We start from the raw sequence: 15,443 nt of genomic DNA, 5'->3' as shown, positions 1-15,443 counted from the left end.
CACAGACAGATAATTAAAGTCTGCTGAGCCCTAGTACTAGCGTACTCGGGGATAACTCACAATGTATCAATCGTACAAACTTCATATTTTGTACAACAGTTGTAAAAGTACTTTGACATACACAACATAAATTACAGGACAGCTGTTCAATTTTAAAGGTAATTACAGCACTGTAAAAATTCCTCGATATGCACTTTTTACCCTTGAGACAATGGGCCCAGAGACTGGTATGGGCCTCCCTACATCCGTAAACTAACAAGTTCCGCCGATTCAGCGCTTTGCTTATTTTTCATTAAAATAATTTTTGTTAAAGTCAATATAAGAGCAATTTTGTTTTTGATCGTATACTATTACTCTACAAACATTGAAACAAAAGCGCACCGAATTTTAACACAAACAGTTCTGTTTATGGTCAAATGACTTGGATAAGAAAAACGGTGTATTTGAAGGTAGCTCCTACCCTTAAGTGAACTTTTTGGAAGGTGTATTAGGAGTAGTTTCTTGCCTCAGATTGCTCTATTTTCCTTGTTTATATCAACATTTTCCGGGGGGGGTGGGGGGGGGGGCATGAACTTTTTCCAGGGGAGCATGCCCCCGGAACCCCCTAGGAGGTTTGGGCGGTTCAGACTTGTCCTCAACTAAACGCTCCGCGTCGTCGATCTGTCCCTAATAGTAATTTGGAACCACCCCCCCCCCCCCTTAAAAGTTATGTGATCCGCTCCTGGGGATACATTGTCACATGTAAAATCAGCACATGATAGTTAACACGGGAAGAACAGTATCTTTAAGAAGCAGAGGGCACTGCCCTGTGCTGGGGCTATTTTTTTAATTTGTTTTATACTGTTACATACTAGTTTTGATTGAGTTATTAACTTCCGTTTTTTTACCCTGCAATGCTAGTTTGCAAAACACTCTCACACAACCAGAATAACAAAATAAGGAGAAGAGTCATGACGTAAACTAGACAAAGACTGAAACTTTGATTGTCCTCTCTGTAATTAGAAGACAGAGCATGATTTCTTAGGGTGCATGTAGCACAAAAACTCAACCACATGTGCTATGTTTTTTTATTTAGAACTTACATTCCTTTTCTCGGCAAGTTTACCTGTAAATGTGTAAACATTTAAGATACAAATATATAGGGTTATGTTACTGTGTGAGACCTTGAGAGAGAGAGAGAGAGAGAGAGAGAGAGAGAGAGAGAGAGAGAGAGAGAGAGAGAGAGAGAGAGAGAGAGAGAGAGACGGGCGCAGTGGCGTGGTGGTAAGACGTCGGCCTCCTAATCGGAAGGTCGTGAGTTCGAATCCCGGTCGCTGCCGCCTGGTGGGTTAAAAGTGGAGATTTTTCCGATCTCCCAGGTCAACTTATGTGCAGACCTGCTAGTGACTTAACCCCCTTCGTGTGCACACGCAAACACAAGACCAAGTGCGCACAGAAAAGATCCTGTAATCCATGGCAGACTTCGGTGGATTATAGAAACACGAAAATACCCAGCATGCCTACTCAAGCGCCATTAATAATCAGAATGTTGACCCTGGCCGTCTGATGGAAGAAGAGAAGAGAGAGAGTGTGTGTGTGTGTGTGTCAGTTTAAGACACAATATTTTGATTCACAAACACTGAAACAGTGTACATAAACCATGCATGCACTCATAAATCTGCTGCAGATGCTTTAAAAAAAAAATTAAAAAATGAACTCAACTTACCACAGTTGTCAGGTTTATTACTTTTTTCACAAATCATAAACATTTATACATGTACCGTTATCATGTCCGCTCAACTTGGCCTCTTCTGAAAATTACTGGGATATAGCACATGCAGAGATCACAGACGAAAAGATGCCAGTACAAAATAAATACATATATATCTATAACTTTGTAGCTTCAGTTATGTGCAGATATTATACAAATGATGTTTAACACACATCAACACACACACTTACGCACACCCAAACACAAAATAAACAGTCTCCAACTCTTTTAACACAAACAATACCAAGTGATATTTCAAACAAAGAAAAAAAGACCAAGACCATTCACATGAACTGTAAAACAGTTATAGGATAAAATACTTCATGTTTATTTACTTGACACACACACACACACTCTCTCTCTCTCTCTCTCTCTCTCTCTCTCTCTCTCTCTCTCTCTCTCTCTCTCTCTCTCTCTCTCTCTCACAAACTCTCTATTTAAGTTACACTCTATGCATATGCACACATAATCACAAATAGAATTAAATGCATACAATCTCCCTTGCACCTTAAATTTATGTTACAAAATTTTATAGAGGCGAAGAAGCAAAGGGAGGTCACTTTAGCAATCTCTTGCTAATTTCAACATTAATTTGACAAAGCCTTCTACAACAAGGAACAACATCTGAGAAAATGTAATACAGTAAATTCATGTTGCACACACACATACACACCCGCAAACACCCACACACATCCAATTGAAGACTACTTCTTTTTTTTATGACAGCAAGACTGTTAGAGGTATCAAAATGGAGATCAACCCACTAAAATATTGCAAAATAAAATGAATGCAAGAAGTGAAGAACATTGTTTTTTCCTCTTTTATATTTTTCTCCAGTTATACTATTTGACATCCCTCTCATGACCTCTTGACCTTAACAAGAAAAAGATAAATATGAAGGAGAAAAAAAAAATTAAGAGAATAGACGACGTTCGTAAATAACTGGGGTTTGTATACTATAGGTTGTAAAAGAGTGAATACCCTTGCTTTTTCTGTGACAAATAAATGCACACATGCTCCTGTCCCCGTCTTTCAGACACACCCCTCGCTAGTGATAGCTAGGCCTCTCCAATGTTTGTCCCAGTACAAGTAAGGGCATTCACTCTTTCACAACTCAGACAGAGTTATTTTCGCGTTCCCCTTGAATACCTTCCCTTTTCAGCTCTCCTGATCCCAATCTCTCTAAATTTACTCCATTTTAAGAATAACTTCCTCCCTTTTAAGCCCTAAGCACCTCAGTTTTTTGATGGTCTTAATTCAAGTGGGACCTAGGTTCCACTGTGGATCACATTTGACATGGATTGACCAGCTCGTTAGCGGTGGCACACCCCATACCAGGTTTGCTGACCGGCACAACAAAGACGCGACCGCTTTGCCTACAGACGCAGATTTTTGAGTTGATGATGTTGTGGTTGATGGGAAGGTTGTCGTTGACCTGAGGTATGCTGGTACTGATGTACATTCCAACCAGACCGTCCAAAACTGTCGAACCGTTCTGAAATCAGAGGAGTTGAATTCTTAATTACAAAGAAAATATACAGTGGAACCCCCCTTTTAAAGGCACAGTGCAGCGTCACAGCCTTCGTTTTGCGTTTTTGTTGCAGCTGAGTGCATTTACAGTTCAAAAATTCTCCTATAGTAGTAAAACAAACCCAAAACTACCCAACGACGACATCTGTGAAGCTCGACGCGAGTGCATAAATTAACCTAGTTATTACATGGTGTTTGGTCGGAGTTCGATTCAACTGAGTGATTCCAGCCTCCATTTTGTTTTACACAAACTCATGATGACGTCTGACATAGTTTGCTAGTGATGTGTCTTTTTGTGCATGATGTGGTGATCTACCTGATCTAAATTTAGATCCAAAAATAGGTCAAGACCAGCTGGGTCCGAGTACGAACTTAATTCGTAAAAAAATCGCAGTTCTTGACTCTTTGGGTGCAAGTCAATGAAACTTGGTAGTTCTTCTAACGGATAGCTGCCTGAGGTATGACTAAAAGCCCCAGGGGCTCCGTGCACCTGGATTTGACAAGTTCAGTACCTTTAAGACCTCTAAAAATGTGAGAATATCGGGTCTTACAATGAGAGTCTTAAAATGGGGGTCAATTTACAAACTTCATGAACAGAAAGTCAGAGAAAACAGGGTCTTAAAAGGCATGGAGTCTTAAATTGGGGGGGGGGGGGGGGGGGGAGGGGGAGGGGGGTCTTAAAAGGGGGGTTCCACTGTATACATGTACAGTCAAACCTCTGTTTTCCGACCCTCCATTATAAGACGAGAGTAATGACTGGGCTGGTTTCTCTATTATGAAGGGAACAAAAGTGTTTCATATTTACCTACCCTATTTTAATTCATTTTTCAAATCAAACATTTTCTCTGTCTATACTCACCAAAGATGAAATGTAGACATTCTGAGCCGTTATATCTGTCTCTCTGCCGCTAGTGGCCTGTACACCCAGACACCCTGTGATATTGGTTTGATTCCATGACTCAATCATCAGATCATCGTAGTTGGGAGCATTCTTGACCTGCAGAAAAAGTCAGAAAACTGACAATGTATCGATTGAACTCTGGATTTGCCTTATTTGTCATATGAAGTCTTATATCGCACGCGTATCTCCAGACTCGGACTCAAGGCGCAGGGATCTATTTATGCCATGTGAGATGGAATTTTTTTACACAATACATCACGCATTCACATCGACCAGCAGATCGCAGCCATTTCGGTGCATATCCTACTTTTCACGGCCTATTATTCCAAGTCACACGGGTATTTTGGTGGACATTTTTTATCTATGCCTAACCAATTTTGCCAGGAAAGACCCTTTTGTCAATCGTGGGATCTTTAACGTGCACACCCCAATGTAGTGTACACGAAGGGACCTCGGTTTTTCGTCTCATCCGAAAGACTAGCACTTGAACCCACCACCTAGGTTAGGAAAGGGGGGAGAAAATTGCTAACGCCCTGACCCAGGGTCGAACTCGCAACCTCTCGTTTCCAAGCGCAAGCGCAAGTGCGTTACCACTTGGCCACCCAGTCCGTGAGCCATGTGACGTCAGAGTCCAACAAAAACTCATATTTAGGCGGCTTACCGAGACTGTGTTCAATCATTAATATACAAAGGAATTCTAACTAAAGTCGATCGATACACAAATGTTATTTGTATTTTTGACCAAAATATGACATTTTACACATATCTTGACAGTCGTTATTTTCCTCCACGGCTGGCGCGGTCTCTGAGGAACACTGACTGGCTCGATCGGTGTAAAATGTCATATTTTGGTCAAAATAAAAAAATGACAATAACCAATCAATGATCATGCAACCAGCCACCAAACCAACCAAAACTGAAATCGGAAATACCACCACCAAAACCAAGAATCAATGATGTTGATGGTATTAATTTTCTTTGGCAAATTTGCTGAAATAGTCACACAGTTTAAGCAACTTTCAAAAATGTAACGCAGTTCTTGGCATCATCTTGTTCCATGGCAGTCCTGCAAAAATAACAGCACATTTCTTTTGCAATTTGAAAGAAGGTTTGATGAGCACCATGCAGACATGACCCAAGTTTGGTTGACCCTAGGCAAAGTTCAAGGTCACAGCAAGGCCATATTCAAGTCAAGGAGTGAAAAATTATCATTTTCTCAGATGTTTTTGAGCTTAGAACTTTGAAACTCTTCACACTTCTAGACTTTGATGAGTGCCCAGACATGACCCAAGTCTGGCTAACCCTCAACAAATAACAAGAAAATTATCATCTTTTGAATTTAATTTGTATGAAGCTCGACCAGCAGCAATTTGCTTCTGATGGTACTTATGATGAAGGTGAGTCGTATGAGCATTTGCTTTTCTTGTTTGTATACCTACCTGTCTAGTCTGCAACTCCTCGACATGAAGGTTTTTGACGTTTTTCAAGCCTGCAATCTTCATGTCGGCCAGAGAAAAATACTGTCTGCCTGACAGTGTCATCAATTTCAAGTCATCGATGGAAAACCGGATCATGTCTGTAGTAACTTCCACTGTGTAAAGTAGAAAAATGAATAAAACATTTATCTTGTTAAATATGTGCAAAATAACAAATGTGTGAATAGCAGCATAAACCTGTTCTTGTTTGTTTGTGTTTGTGTGTGTGTGTGTGTGTGTGTGTGTGTGTGTGTGTGTGTGTGTGTGTGTGTGTGTGTGTGTGTGTGTGTGTGTGTGTGTGTGTGTGTGTGTGTGTGTGTGTGTGTGTGTGTGTGTGATTGTTTTGTTGTTTCTCTTTTTGTGTTAAAATCAGTTTGGGTGATTGTTTAAACCTGAACAAGATTGCAGAAAAGCAAATGTGTATATTTTGTAGTTAAAAAAAAAATTAGTTCACAATTAAAATGTACGTCAAAATGTGTACACTACATGTAGAGAAGAATCTATTTTATGCAATCAAAAACACCTTTACCCTTTTTCAACATAAAAAAAACGCTACGTACAAAAATCAATTTACCTGATGAAGCATTTTCTGCATCTGATGCTGACAGCTTGAACTAAAAAAATGAAAATGAAAAAAATATAAAAAATGAGAGAAAAAAAGAGAAAAAGGAAAGAAAACAAAAACAAAACACACACACCAATATCAGTACTTTGCACAAAGGAGGAAGGTCACAGCAAGAAGATATAGACAGCAAACACACACACACACACACACACACACACACATAGAGAGAGAGTTACGCTGATTACACACACAAATGCATGGGTGGGACTTCTTCTTCTTCTTCTTCTGCGTTCGTGGGCTGAAACTCCCACGTACACTCGTGTGTTTTTTTGCACGAGTGGAATTTTACGTGTATGATCGTTTTGTTACCCCGCCATTTAGGCAGCCATACGCCGTTTTCGGAGGAAGCATGCTGGGTATTTTCGTGTTTCTATAACCCACCGAACTCTGACATGGATTACAGGATCTTTTTTCGTGCGCACTTGGTCTTGTGCTTGCGTGTACACACGGGGGTGTTCGGACACCGAGGAGAGTCTGCACACAAAGTTGACTCTGAGAAATAAATCTCTCGCCGAACGTGGGGACGAACTCACGCTGACAGCGGCCAACTGGATACAAATCCAGCGCGCTACCGACTGAGCTACATCCCCGCCCTGACTGAGCTACATCCCCGCCCTGACTGAGCTACAGCCCCGCCCTGACTGAGCTACATCCCCGCCCGACTGAGCTACATCCCCGCCCTGACTGAGCTACATCCCCGCCCGACTGAGCTACATCCCCGCCCTGACTGAGCTACATCCCCGCCCTGACTGAGCAACATCCCCGCCCGACTGAGCTACATCCCCGCCCTGACTGAGCTACATCCCCGCCCTGACTGAGCTACATCCCCGCCCTGACTGAGCTACATCCCCGCCCTGACTGAGCTACATCCCCGCCCTGACTGAGCTACATCCCCACCCTGACTGAGCTACATCCCCGCCCTGACTGAGCTACATCCCCGCCCTGACTGAGCTACATCCCCGCCCTGACTGAGCTACATCCCCGCCCTGACTGAGCTACATCCCCGCCCTGACTGAGCTACATCCCCGCCCTGACTGAGCTACATCCCCGCCCTGACTGAGCTACATCCCCGCCCTGACTGAGCTACATCCCCGCCCTGACTGAGCTACATCCCCGCCCCTATGGGTGGGACTGAAAAATGTCATGAATCCTGAAGAACCTCCAACCTCAACCGAACCAACAACAACAACAACAAACAAGTCGCGTCTTCTTCTTCTTCTTCTTCTTGGCGTTCGCAGAGGTTACACAATCAGTCCAGCACTGGTGATAAATGTTGTCGTTTTCTCCAACTCCTGTCGACTGCCGTATAGTTTGGTCTGCAAGGGAGTTGGTGACGGCCACACTTCTTTTCGTTCCTCATCTAGTAAGGGACATCGCTGTAAGATGTGTTCCGCTGTTTGGTCCTCTTGACCGCAGGCACAGGTTGGTGATGGCGCCAGCTTGAACTTTCGGTTCATGTGAGCATTGAGCCTGTTGTGGCCAGTACGCAGCCTGATGAGGTTGACTTGCTGCTCTCTGGACATTGTGTGGTAGTCATCTCTGTTTGTCCTTGGCCTCATCAATGCCTTGATGATTGTTTTCTGCTCACTAAAGCTGACACTGTTTTCAGGTTGGTCTTCCACGGCTCCTTCTTTTGCCAGCTCATCTGCCCTTTCATTTCCTGGTATCCCACAGTGTGCTGGTATCCACTGGAGGACAACTCTTCTGGTTTGTCTGACCATCTGTAATGCTTTGGCCAGCTGTGGGAGTTTGTCGTTCTCTAGGGCCTGAAGGACTGAAAGGGCGTCCGAGAGGAAGACAACTTGGTAGCAAGGGTCTGCGGAGTCCTGAACGAAGGAGGCGGCCTGCATGAGAGCTTCTGCTTCTGCTTTATAGTTTGTGCAGTGTTTGCCAGTGGCAACGCTGGATGTAGCTGTATGTCCCCCAGGGAACTGGATGAGAATGCCTGCACCTCCATTGAGCACGGCGTTAGTTGCTGATCCATCGGTGTATACATGGATCCACGCCTCTTTTGGGTACTGTTCGTCGATCAGGGCTAAGGTGAGTGCCTGTCGAGCTGTGTCATTCTGATCTTCTCCTGAGGTAACATGTGGAACACTGGTGCAGATCTGGATGCCTGGTTTCTCTGTTGCCTTGGGGGTTTCCTCTTCTTCTTGAGTCAGAGGTAGAGTGTTCTGTGGAAGGACTTCCCTGTACTGTCGAGAAAGTCTCTTGCTCTCGTGTACAAAACTGCTCCGTTTAAGCCGGTTCTTGGTGAGGTTGCTCAGTCTGTGCTTCATGGGGTGGTCGGGTAGGCACTTGAGCTTCTCGGCCTGTACCATAGTCTTGGCTTCTCTTCTCTGACAGAGGGGTTGGATGGTGGTAAGCTTCTCCATTTCCTTGATGGGCGTGGATTTCATTGCACCGGTGATGAGTCGGAGGGCCTGGTTTTGCACACGGTCAAGGGTCTGCAGGTTTGTCTTGGCTGAGGTTGACCACGCTGTGGAGCCGTACTCGAGGTGGGGTCTGATTGTTCCCTGGTATACTGTCTTCAGTATCTTCTCGTTCGCTCCCCAGGTGGTACCTGCCAGCTTCCTGAGTATGGCTAGCTTGCGCCGGGCCTTCGTCTCTGCCTGTGCAATGTGTGGTTTCCAGGTCTGCCGTCTATCAAAGGTGACACCAAGGTACGTTGCTTCTTCATCCTCTCTCAGAGGAGTTCCACCAAGTCTAATGGTTCCGGCTTTCTGCTTTGGCGACAGTGTGAATAGGGTGGTGGAGGATTTCTCCTTGTTGATGGAGACGCACCAATCTTCTGCCCATGCGTTCAGCCTATCTGCCGCTTGCTGCATTCTGTAGGTGGCAGTACTTGCGTGCTCCTCCTTGCACCAGATCACAAGGTCGTCTGCGTAGAGAGCAGCTTTGATCCCCTTGGGCATCTCAGACACCAGATCGTCGATGAAGAGAAGGAAGAGTGTGGGGGAGAGGACTCCGCCCTGAGGGACGCCATGACGAAGGAGGAACTTCTTGCTTTTGGTCTGGTCGACATTAACTCTTGCCCTGCGGTTATAGAGGTAAGAGCGAATCCACTGGTACATGTTGCTGGACACGCCTTTCCTCAGCAGTTTTACAAGGAGTCCATCTTTCCAGACCTTGTCAAAGGCCTTCTGAAGATCTATCCAGGTGACGAAGACCAGCTTCTGTTCCTGAAAGGCATCTTCAACTTCTTGCGCCAGGTAAGTGACCTGATCTTCAGTGCTGCGGAACTGTCGGAATCCAGCTTGTTCAGGGGCGAGGAGGTTCCTGGATTCCAGGTACCACCTGAGGCGCTCGTTCACAATTCTCTCCAGGGTCTTCACAACACAGCTGGTGAGGCTGATTGGGCGATAGCTGGTGGCCTTCTTTGGATCCTTCCCTTTTTTTAAGATGGGGATCATGATCGCTTCTCGCCAGAGTTGTGGTAGCGATCCTTCTTGCCAGCTGCTGTTGAAGACCTCGAGTAGCTTGTTCTCTGCTGCACTACCAAGGTGGGTTAGCATCTCGTTGTTGATGCCGTCTGGGCCAGGGGACTTCTTCGCCTTTGACTTTTTCAGAGCTGAGTGCAGCTCGTGGAGTGTGAGTGGTTGACTCATGGCGTCCACTGTCGACTGTCTGGCAGGTCTCTCTCTTTTCTCTCTTCTTGCTTCTCTCTGTTTCTCGGGGCTAACATGGAGGTTGCTCTCAGCTGCATAGCTTTCAGCAAATTGGTTGGCAGCATGCTTTCCAGTTAGCACTTTCCCGTTCTCTTCTAATGTGATCTTTCCTCTGCTGGTGTTCTCATCATTCAACTGCTTGGTGAGCCTCCAGAGCTTTCTGCCATCCTTCTCAAGGTTCAGAGAGCTTGTTTTCTCTTGCCAGCTTCTCCGTCTTGCCTGTAGCTTCTTTTTGAGAAATTTGGCTTTGGCTTCCTGGAGGCGGATGTTGTTGTTTTGTGACGGGTTGACTTCTGCTTCCCTTCTGGCGTCTGCCAGATCATCATCCAGTTCCTGCAATTCATTGCTCCAGTAGGGCTTATAGTCTCTCCTGGCACCCCTGGGAATGGACTCACGCGCTGCTCTGAGGATGCTCATGTTGAAGTCCTTCGCCACCATGTTGATGTCTCGACCCTCGACTCTGATGTCTTTGGTGAGTTCGCTGGTGCGGTGTCTAAAGAGGAACCAGTTCGCTCTTTTGTAGTTCCACCGTGGGAAGGAAGCTTCAGTGCAGGACTCCATGCCCAGGGTCAAAAAGACTGGCCGATGGTCACTTCCACCTAGCTGTTCTCCGACCTCTCTGCTGGTTAGCTGGTGCATGTCTTCCGTGCAGAAGGCTAGGTTAGGAGTTGATGTAGTGTGCCATCTTCTGGAGTAGAATGTAGGGCAGTCAAAGGGACTGTTCAAAAGGATGAGACCTTTGTCGTCCTGCCAGTTCTCCACCTCTTCTCCTCTCCGATCCAGGTGGTCATATCCCCAACTCTGTGAATGACTGTTGAAGTCACCCACCACGATGAAGTTGGAGGCCTTTGCGGGGATCGTGTCAAGGGCGAGGTGTCTATCATTGGGGCAGTAGAAGTTGACAAGATGGAATTCTGATGTCTTCGTCTGGATTCGAATCACCTGATATTCGGAGTCCTCCATGTGCGTTTCTATCAAACAGGCATTGATGTTGTTCCTGATGAGGGTCAGGATTCCTCCTTTGCTTCGGTCTGTTCTGTCGGACCTAAGGCATTGGTAGCCTCTCACTTTGAAGGACTTTTGGGGTGTCAGGTGCGTCTCCTGAATACAGCAGATGTTGATGTTCTTCTCATGCAGGATATGCTCCAACTCTGTCTTCTTGTTCAGGATACTTTCTGCGTTCCAGTGCATGACCTGAAAAGGTCGCTGCTGACTGGGTTTCTTCCTGGTTGTGGTGGTGCCAGTCACTTTCCTCCCGCGTCTCCTGGCGTGACAAGACGGACGGGAGGGACCTCCAGTAGTTGGGGCTGGGTCCCTTTGAGGCATGGGACCCGACGCTGCTCCACCCTGGGGGGTCCTCAATGGGCGAGCGCCATTTCCATCTGTGCTGGTTGATTGTGTCATCATTTGCGTAAGTGCGTGTACCCGTGGTTTGTTAGAATGCGCCGTGCGGCCCGGGTCCTCCGTCTTCAGCATTCGGGGTTTTCTGTCGGGGTTACCTCACCCTTAGCTCATGGCCCGTACGTCCTACCCTGAGAGCACAGGGGGGAGGATTTTCCGGGATCCCACCCGGAACCAGTTTGGTCCGCGGCCGCAAGCGGCTGATCTCCATATCTGAAGACCGTTCCCCTATCCGCCACCCGGGGACGCGCTGGGTTGGGGGTGGTCGCCCCACTGAAAATCTCACACTGGGTTAAGAAAGATCAGCCTGTCCCAGAAACAAGTCGCGTAAGGCGAAATTACTACATTTAGTCAAGCTGTGGAACTCACAGAATGAAACTGAACGTAGTCCGCCGCTAGTGCAAAAGGCAGTGAAACTGACGAGCCTGTTTGGCGCAGTAGCGATTGCGCTGTGCTTCATAGCACGCTTTACTGTACCTCTCTTCGTTTTAACTTTCTGAGCGTGTTTTTAATCCAAACATATCATATCTATATGTTTTTGGAATCAGGAACCGACAAGGAATAAGATGAAATAGTTTTTAAAACGATTTCGGAAATTTAATTTTGATCATAATTTTTATATTTTTAATTTTCAGAGCTTGTTTTTAATCCAAATATAACATATGTATATGTTTTTGGAATCAGAAAATGACGAAGAATAAGATGAAATTGTTTTTGAATCGTTTAATAAAAAAAATAATTTTAATTACAAGTTTCCGATTTTTAATGACCAAACTCACTCATTAGTTTTTAAGCCACCAAGCTGAAATGCAATACCAAACCCCGGCCTTCGTCGAAGATTGCCGCTGCCAAAATTTCAATCAATTTAATGGAAAAATGAGGGTGTGACAGTGCCGCCTCAACTTTTACAAAAAGCCGGATATGACGTCATCAAAGGTATTTATCGAAAAAATGAAAAAAAACCATCCGGGGATATCATACCCAGGAACTCTCATGTCAAATTTCATAAAGATCGGCCCAGTAGTTTAGTCTGAATCGCTCTACACACACACACAGACACAGACACACACACACACACACACACACACACACACACACATACACCACGACCCTCGTCTCGATTCCCCCCTCTATGTTAAAACATTTAGTCAAAACTTGACTAAATGTAAAAACAAATAGAGAAGAATAAAAGGCCATAATCGAATCCGGATTTCCGGCATATACTGGAAGAATCCCACCCATACAAAAGACAGGTTAAAAATGGTTCAGTGGTCCCTCCCATGAACAGTTACCCAAACCAGTGCAAATCTGTCCCTCCATTTGAAGAATTAATCCTCTCACCGCCACAACCGACCCCACCCTTGCCCACCACCCTTGCCCACCACCCTCACCCACCTCCACCCAGAAAATCATAACAACAGTATGCATTCTGTACCTTGGAGTGAACTCCTGTGAAGGTCAAGTTTCTTTCGCTGCGACTGCCAAGAAAAGCTCCATTTAGCATGAGAGAATCGAACCTGGCTTCATCCAAGAACCGAAGTAGGGTGCCCGCAGAGCTGTGTGTGAACTCTAAGGGTCGCATCCCTGTGTGAGAGATGTGGTAGATCCACATCAGCCAGACTGTCAGCTGAGAGTCAAAACAAATGCATGAATAAAACAGACAAATGAATAAAGAAATTAATAAAATAATTTATACATTATTTAGATTTAATTAGTTACATTATATAAATTGATTAATTCTGCAGAATTCAATTTTTTGGCGCTTCAAAAAACCATTGTCATTTTCAACAAACAATTACACTTGTATTATGGTGGCATTGAAAAAAAAAAGAGTTGATGATAGTTTGTTATTGTTATTGCTCCTGTCTAGCAAGAAATGTAACACAGCTTGCAGCAGAAATGATGCTGTAAACACTCATATTTACAATTAGACACCCCACCCCCCTGCCACTCACACACACATTTCTTTCCTGGCTGCTCACTCTTAAACTGAAAGTGATTTGATTTGTTTTATGTTTTATATGGAGTAGAGGTGCACCAACTATCAATGGTTAGGGAAGGGGGGGATAACAGTCTTTATACATACCAGGTAACCTGAACCAGATTGTCTCCCCTTATGCCAATCTAAGTTACAAAGTGCAGGAATGCACACAAAAATATATTCAAAATGAAAGTTTTAATGTCTCAGAATAATTTGCTTCATAAACATCTATACAATATACATATTTACAGCAGATATGAGTGTAATAACATACATTCTCATGACAAAAATTGCAAAGCTTCAAGTCTTGATGAAAGACAATTAAGCTATAAGTATAAAACCTTCAAGATCAATGAAAAGGTCAAGATCCATTGTATCACACACATTTTAAGGCATGTAATAAGCGTTGGCTTGAGTTCGTGTCCCTATTGTTTTTCGTTTTATTATTGTATCATGTTTAAATTGAATCAAATCTTCTTTAAACCAACAACAAAATCACACAAATCTAAACCTACTGCAGTATTCAGCACTGCCAGGACAAGCAGCACAACCACACAGGTATAGAGGAGGAAACGCTTTCTGCCTCGTATGCCCGCCTTGTGGAGGTATTCCTCGTTGACGGGCACGTAGCCTGCTCTGAAGTTGGTGTTGTGTTCCTTGTTGATCCTGCGCTTCAACTGCGACTTTTCTCGCATCGACAATGTTCCTCCAGGTGCCGACACGTTTGAGGTATGAGACATCATGCTTGTCTGAAATGTGCAAGTATATTAGTGTTAAACTACATGCATGAGCACACACCTGTACAATAATACACAGACCCCTCCCCTCCCCACTCAAGAACAACAACAAAATTAATCAATGTTGTGAGTGCATGAGATATAGACAAGGTTACTGTTACAAAGACCAGTAGCCCGGCCACTTCAGTAACAGTGACTGTGACCACCACCCCACCCCCAACACACACACACACACAGAAACTCGCACTATTCTTTCACACACCCATTGTTTCCACACTTCCACACTTCTCTCTCTCTTTCTCTAATAATAAAGTTCAGAGTTCTCTCTCTCTCTCTCTCTCTCTCTCTCTCTCTCTCTCTCTCTCTCTCTCTCTCTCTCTCTCTCTCATTATAGTGCATCACGTAAAAGTCATTAATATAATTTGCTTTGCAGTCAAAGTTTTGTACTGAACAAAACGCGTTTGTTATAACTTCTAAAACTTTTATAAATTACCCCCAGCGTCAATGTTACAGTCCCAACATAATACCTGCTGAATCAGTAGCAACACCAAGCAAAAGAAACACAATTTGCGTCCAAAGAATTGGCGTAAGAGCTACTATGATGCTTTTTCCTTTGCACGCAGTAACAGTTTTGCAACTGCTAGGATAGTGTTCATGCTGTTTACATGACTTGAAAAAGTTTCTCACCTCCATAATGTCTACATCTGAGGCCGCCATGTTGTCCATCTTGAGCTGAAACCAGTGAGCTATTTATAGCTGCGTGGCTGGAACGATGAGGAAGTCTGGGAGTTTGGAACCACTCCTCTCCCCCTTCCAGCAACCTCCCTGCCCGCCTATCTAATCAGTGGTGTTGTTCAATAACCATATCGGGTGTATATGAAAAAAATTACAAAGGGGGGGAAAAGTTGAAAAAGGAAAGAAGCAAAGCAATCTTCATACTTTGCAGCACACCAGCGGCATTAGTTTCCACCACAGGCACCAAACACTGGAGGGGGGGCACCGAGGCGCTGGATTATAACGGCATTCGCAGTAACCGGCAGAAATTAATATTGCTGAGGACACGGCGATCTTTCTACTCGACACATGATAAATCATGCTGCTGCTGAATGTTCAAATCATATCTGGTAAAAATAAAAACAATTAATTAAGTCCTTCGGTGCTAGTAGCTCAGAAGGCTGGTAGGCCTATACTGAATATGGATTCCCGTTCTTTAAGACTTTAAAAATATACAAAAATTAAAAAATCAGGTCTTGAAGAGTAATGAGTCTTAAAATGAAGTTAAATCTTCAATCAGAGTTTGTGAACTTGAAAGCGAGGTCTTGTAAGGGGGCCGTGGGTCTTACATAAGAGGGGCGGGGGGTGTGTTTGGGTCCAC

At 44.5% G+C, this 15,443-nt stretch overlaps 1 protein-coding gene across 1 annotated transcript; it reads right to left on the bottom strand.

The window, feature by feature from the left end:
- Positions 1-2,080: 2,080 nt before the first annotated feature.
- LOC138970759 (beta-sarcoglycan-like) lies at positions 2,081-14,894 on the bottom strand. The gene is made up of 7 exons (XM_070343260.1): positions 14,756-14,894; positions 13,847-14,080; positions 12,786-12,977; positions 6,231-6,270; positions 5,621-5,772; positions 4,140-4,277; positions 2,081-3,245 (listed from the first exon to the last, which is right to left on the bottom strand). Exons 1-7 carry the CDS (start codon positions 14,792-14,794, stop codon positions 3,036-3,038), a joined length of 1,005 nt encoding a protein of 334 aa, XP_070199361.1. The 5' UTR covers positions 14,795-14,894; the 3' UTR covers positions 2,081-3,035.
- Between the last annotated feature and the right edge of the window lie 549 nt (positions 14,895-15,443).

Source organism: Littorina saxatilis, linkage group LG7 (genome assembly GCF_037325665.1).
Source record: "Littorina saxatilis isolate snail1 linkage group LG7, US_GU_Lsax_2.0, whole genome shotgun sequence".
Lineage (NCBI taxonomy): Eukaryota > Metazoa > Mollusca > Gastropoda > Littorinimorpha > Littorinidae > Littorina > Littorina saxatilis.
The sequence above is the reverse complement of the archived record's forward strand: the minus strand, read 5'-3'. Positions and strand labels throughout refer to the sequence as shown.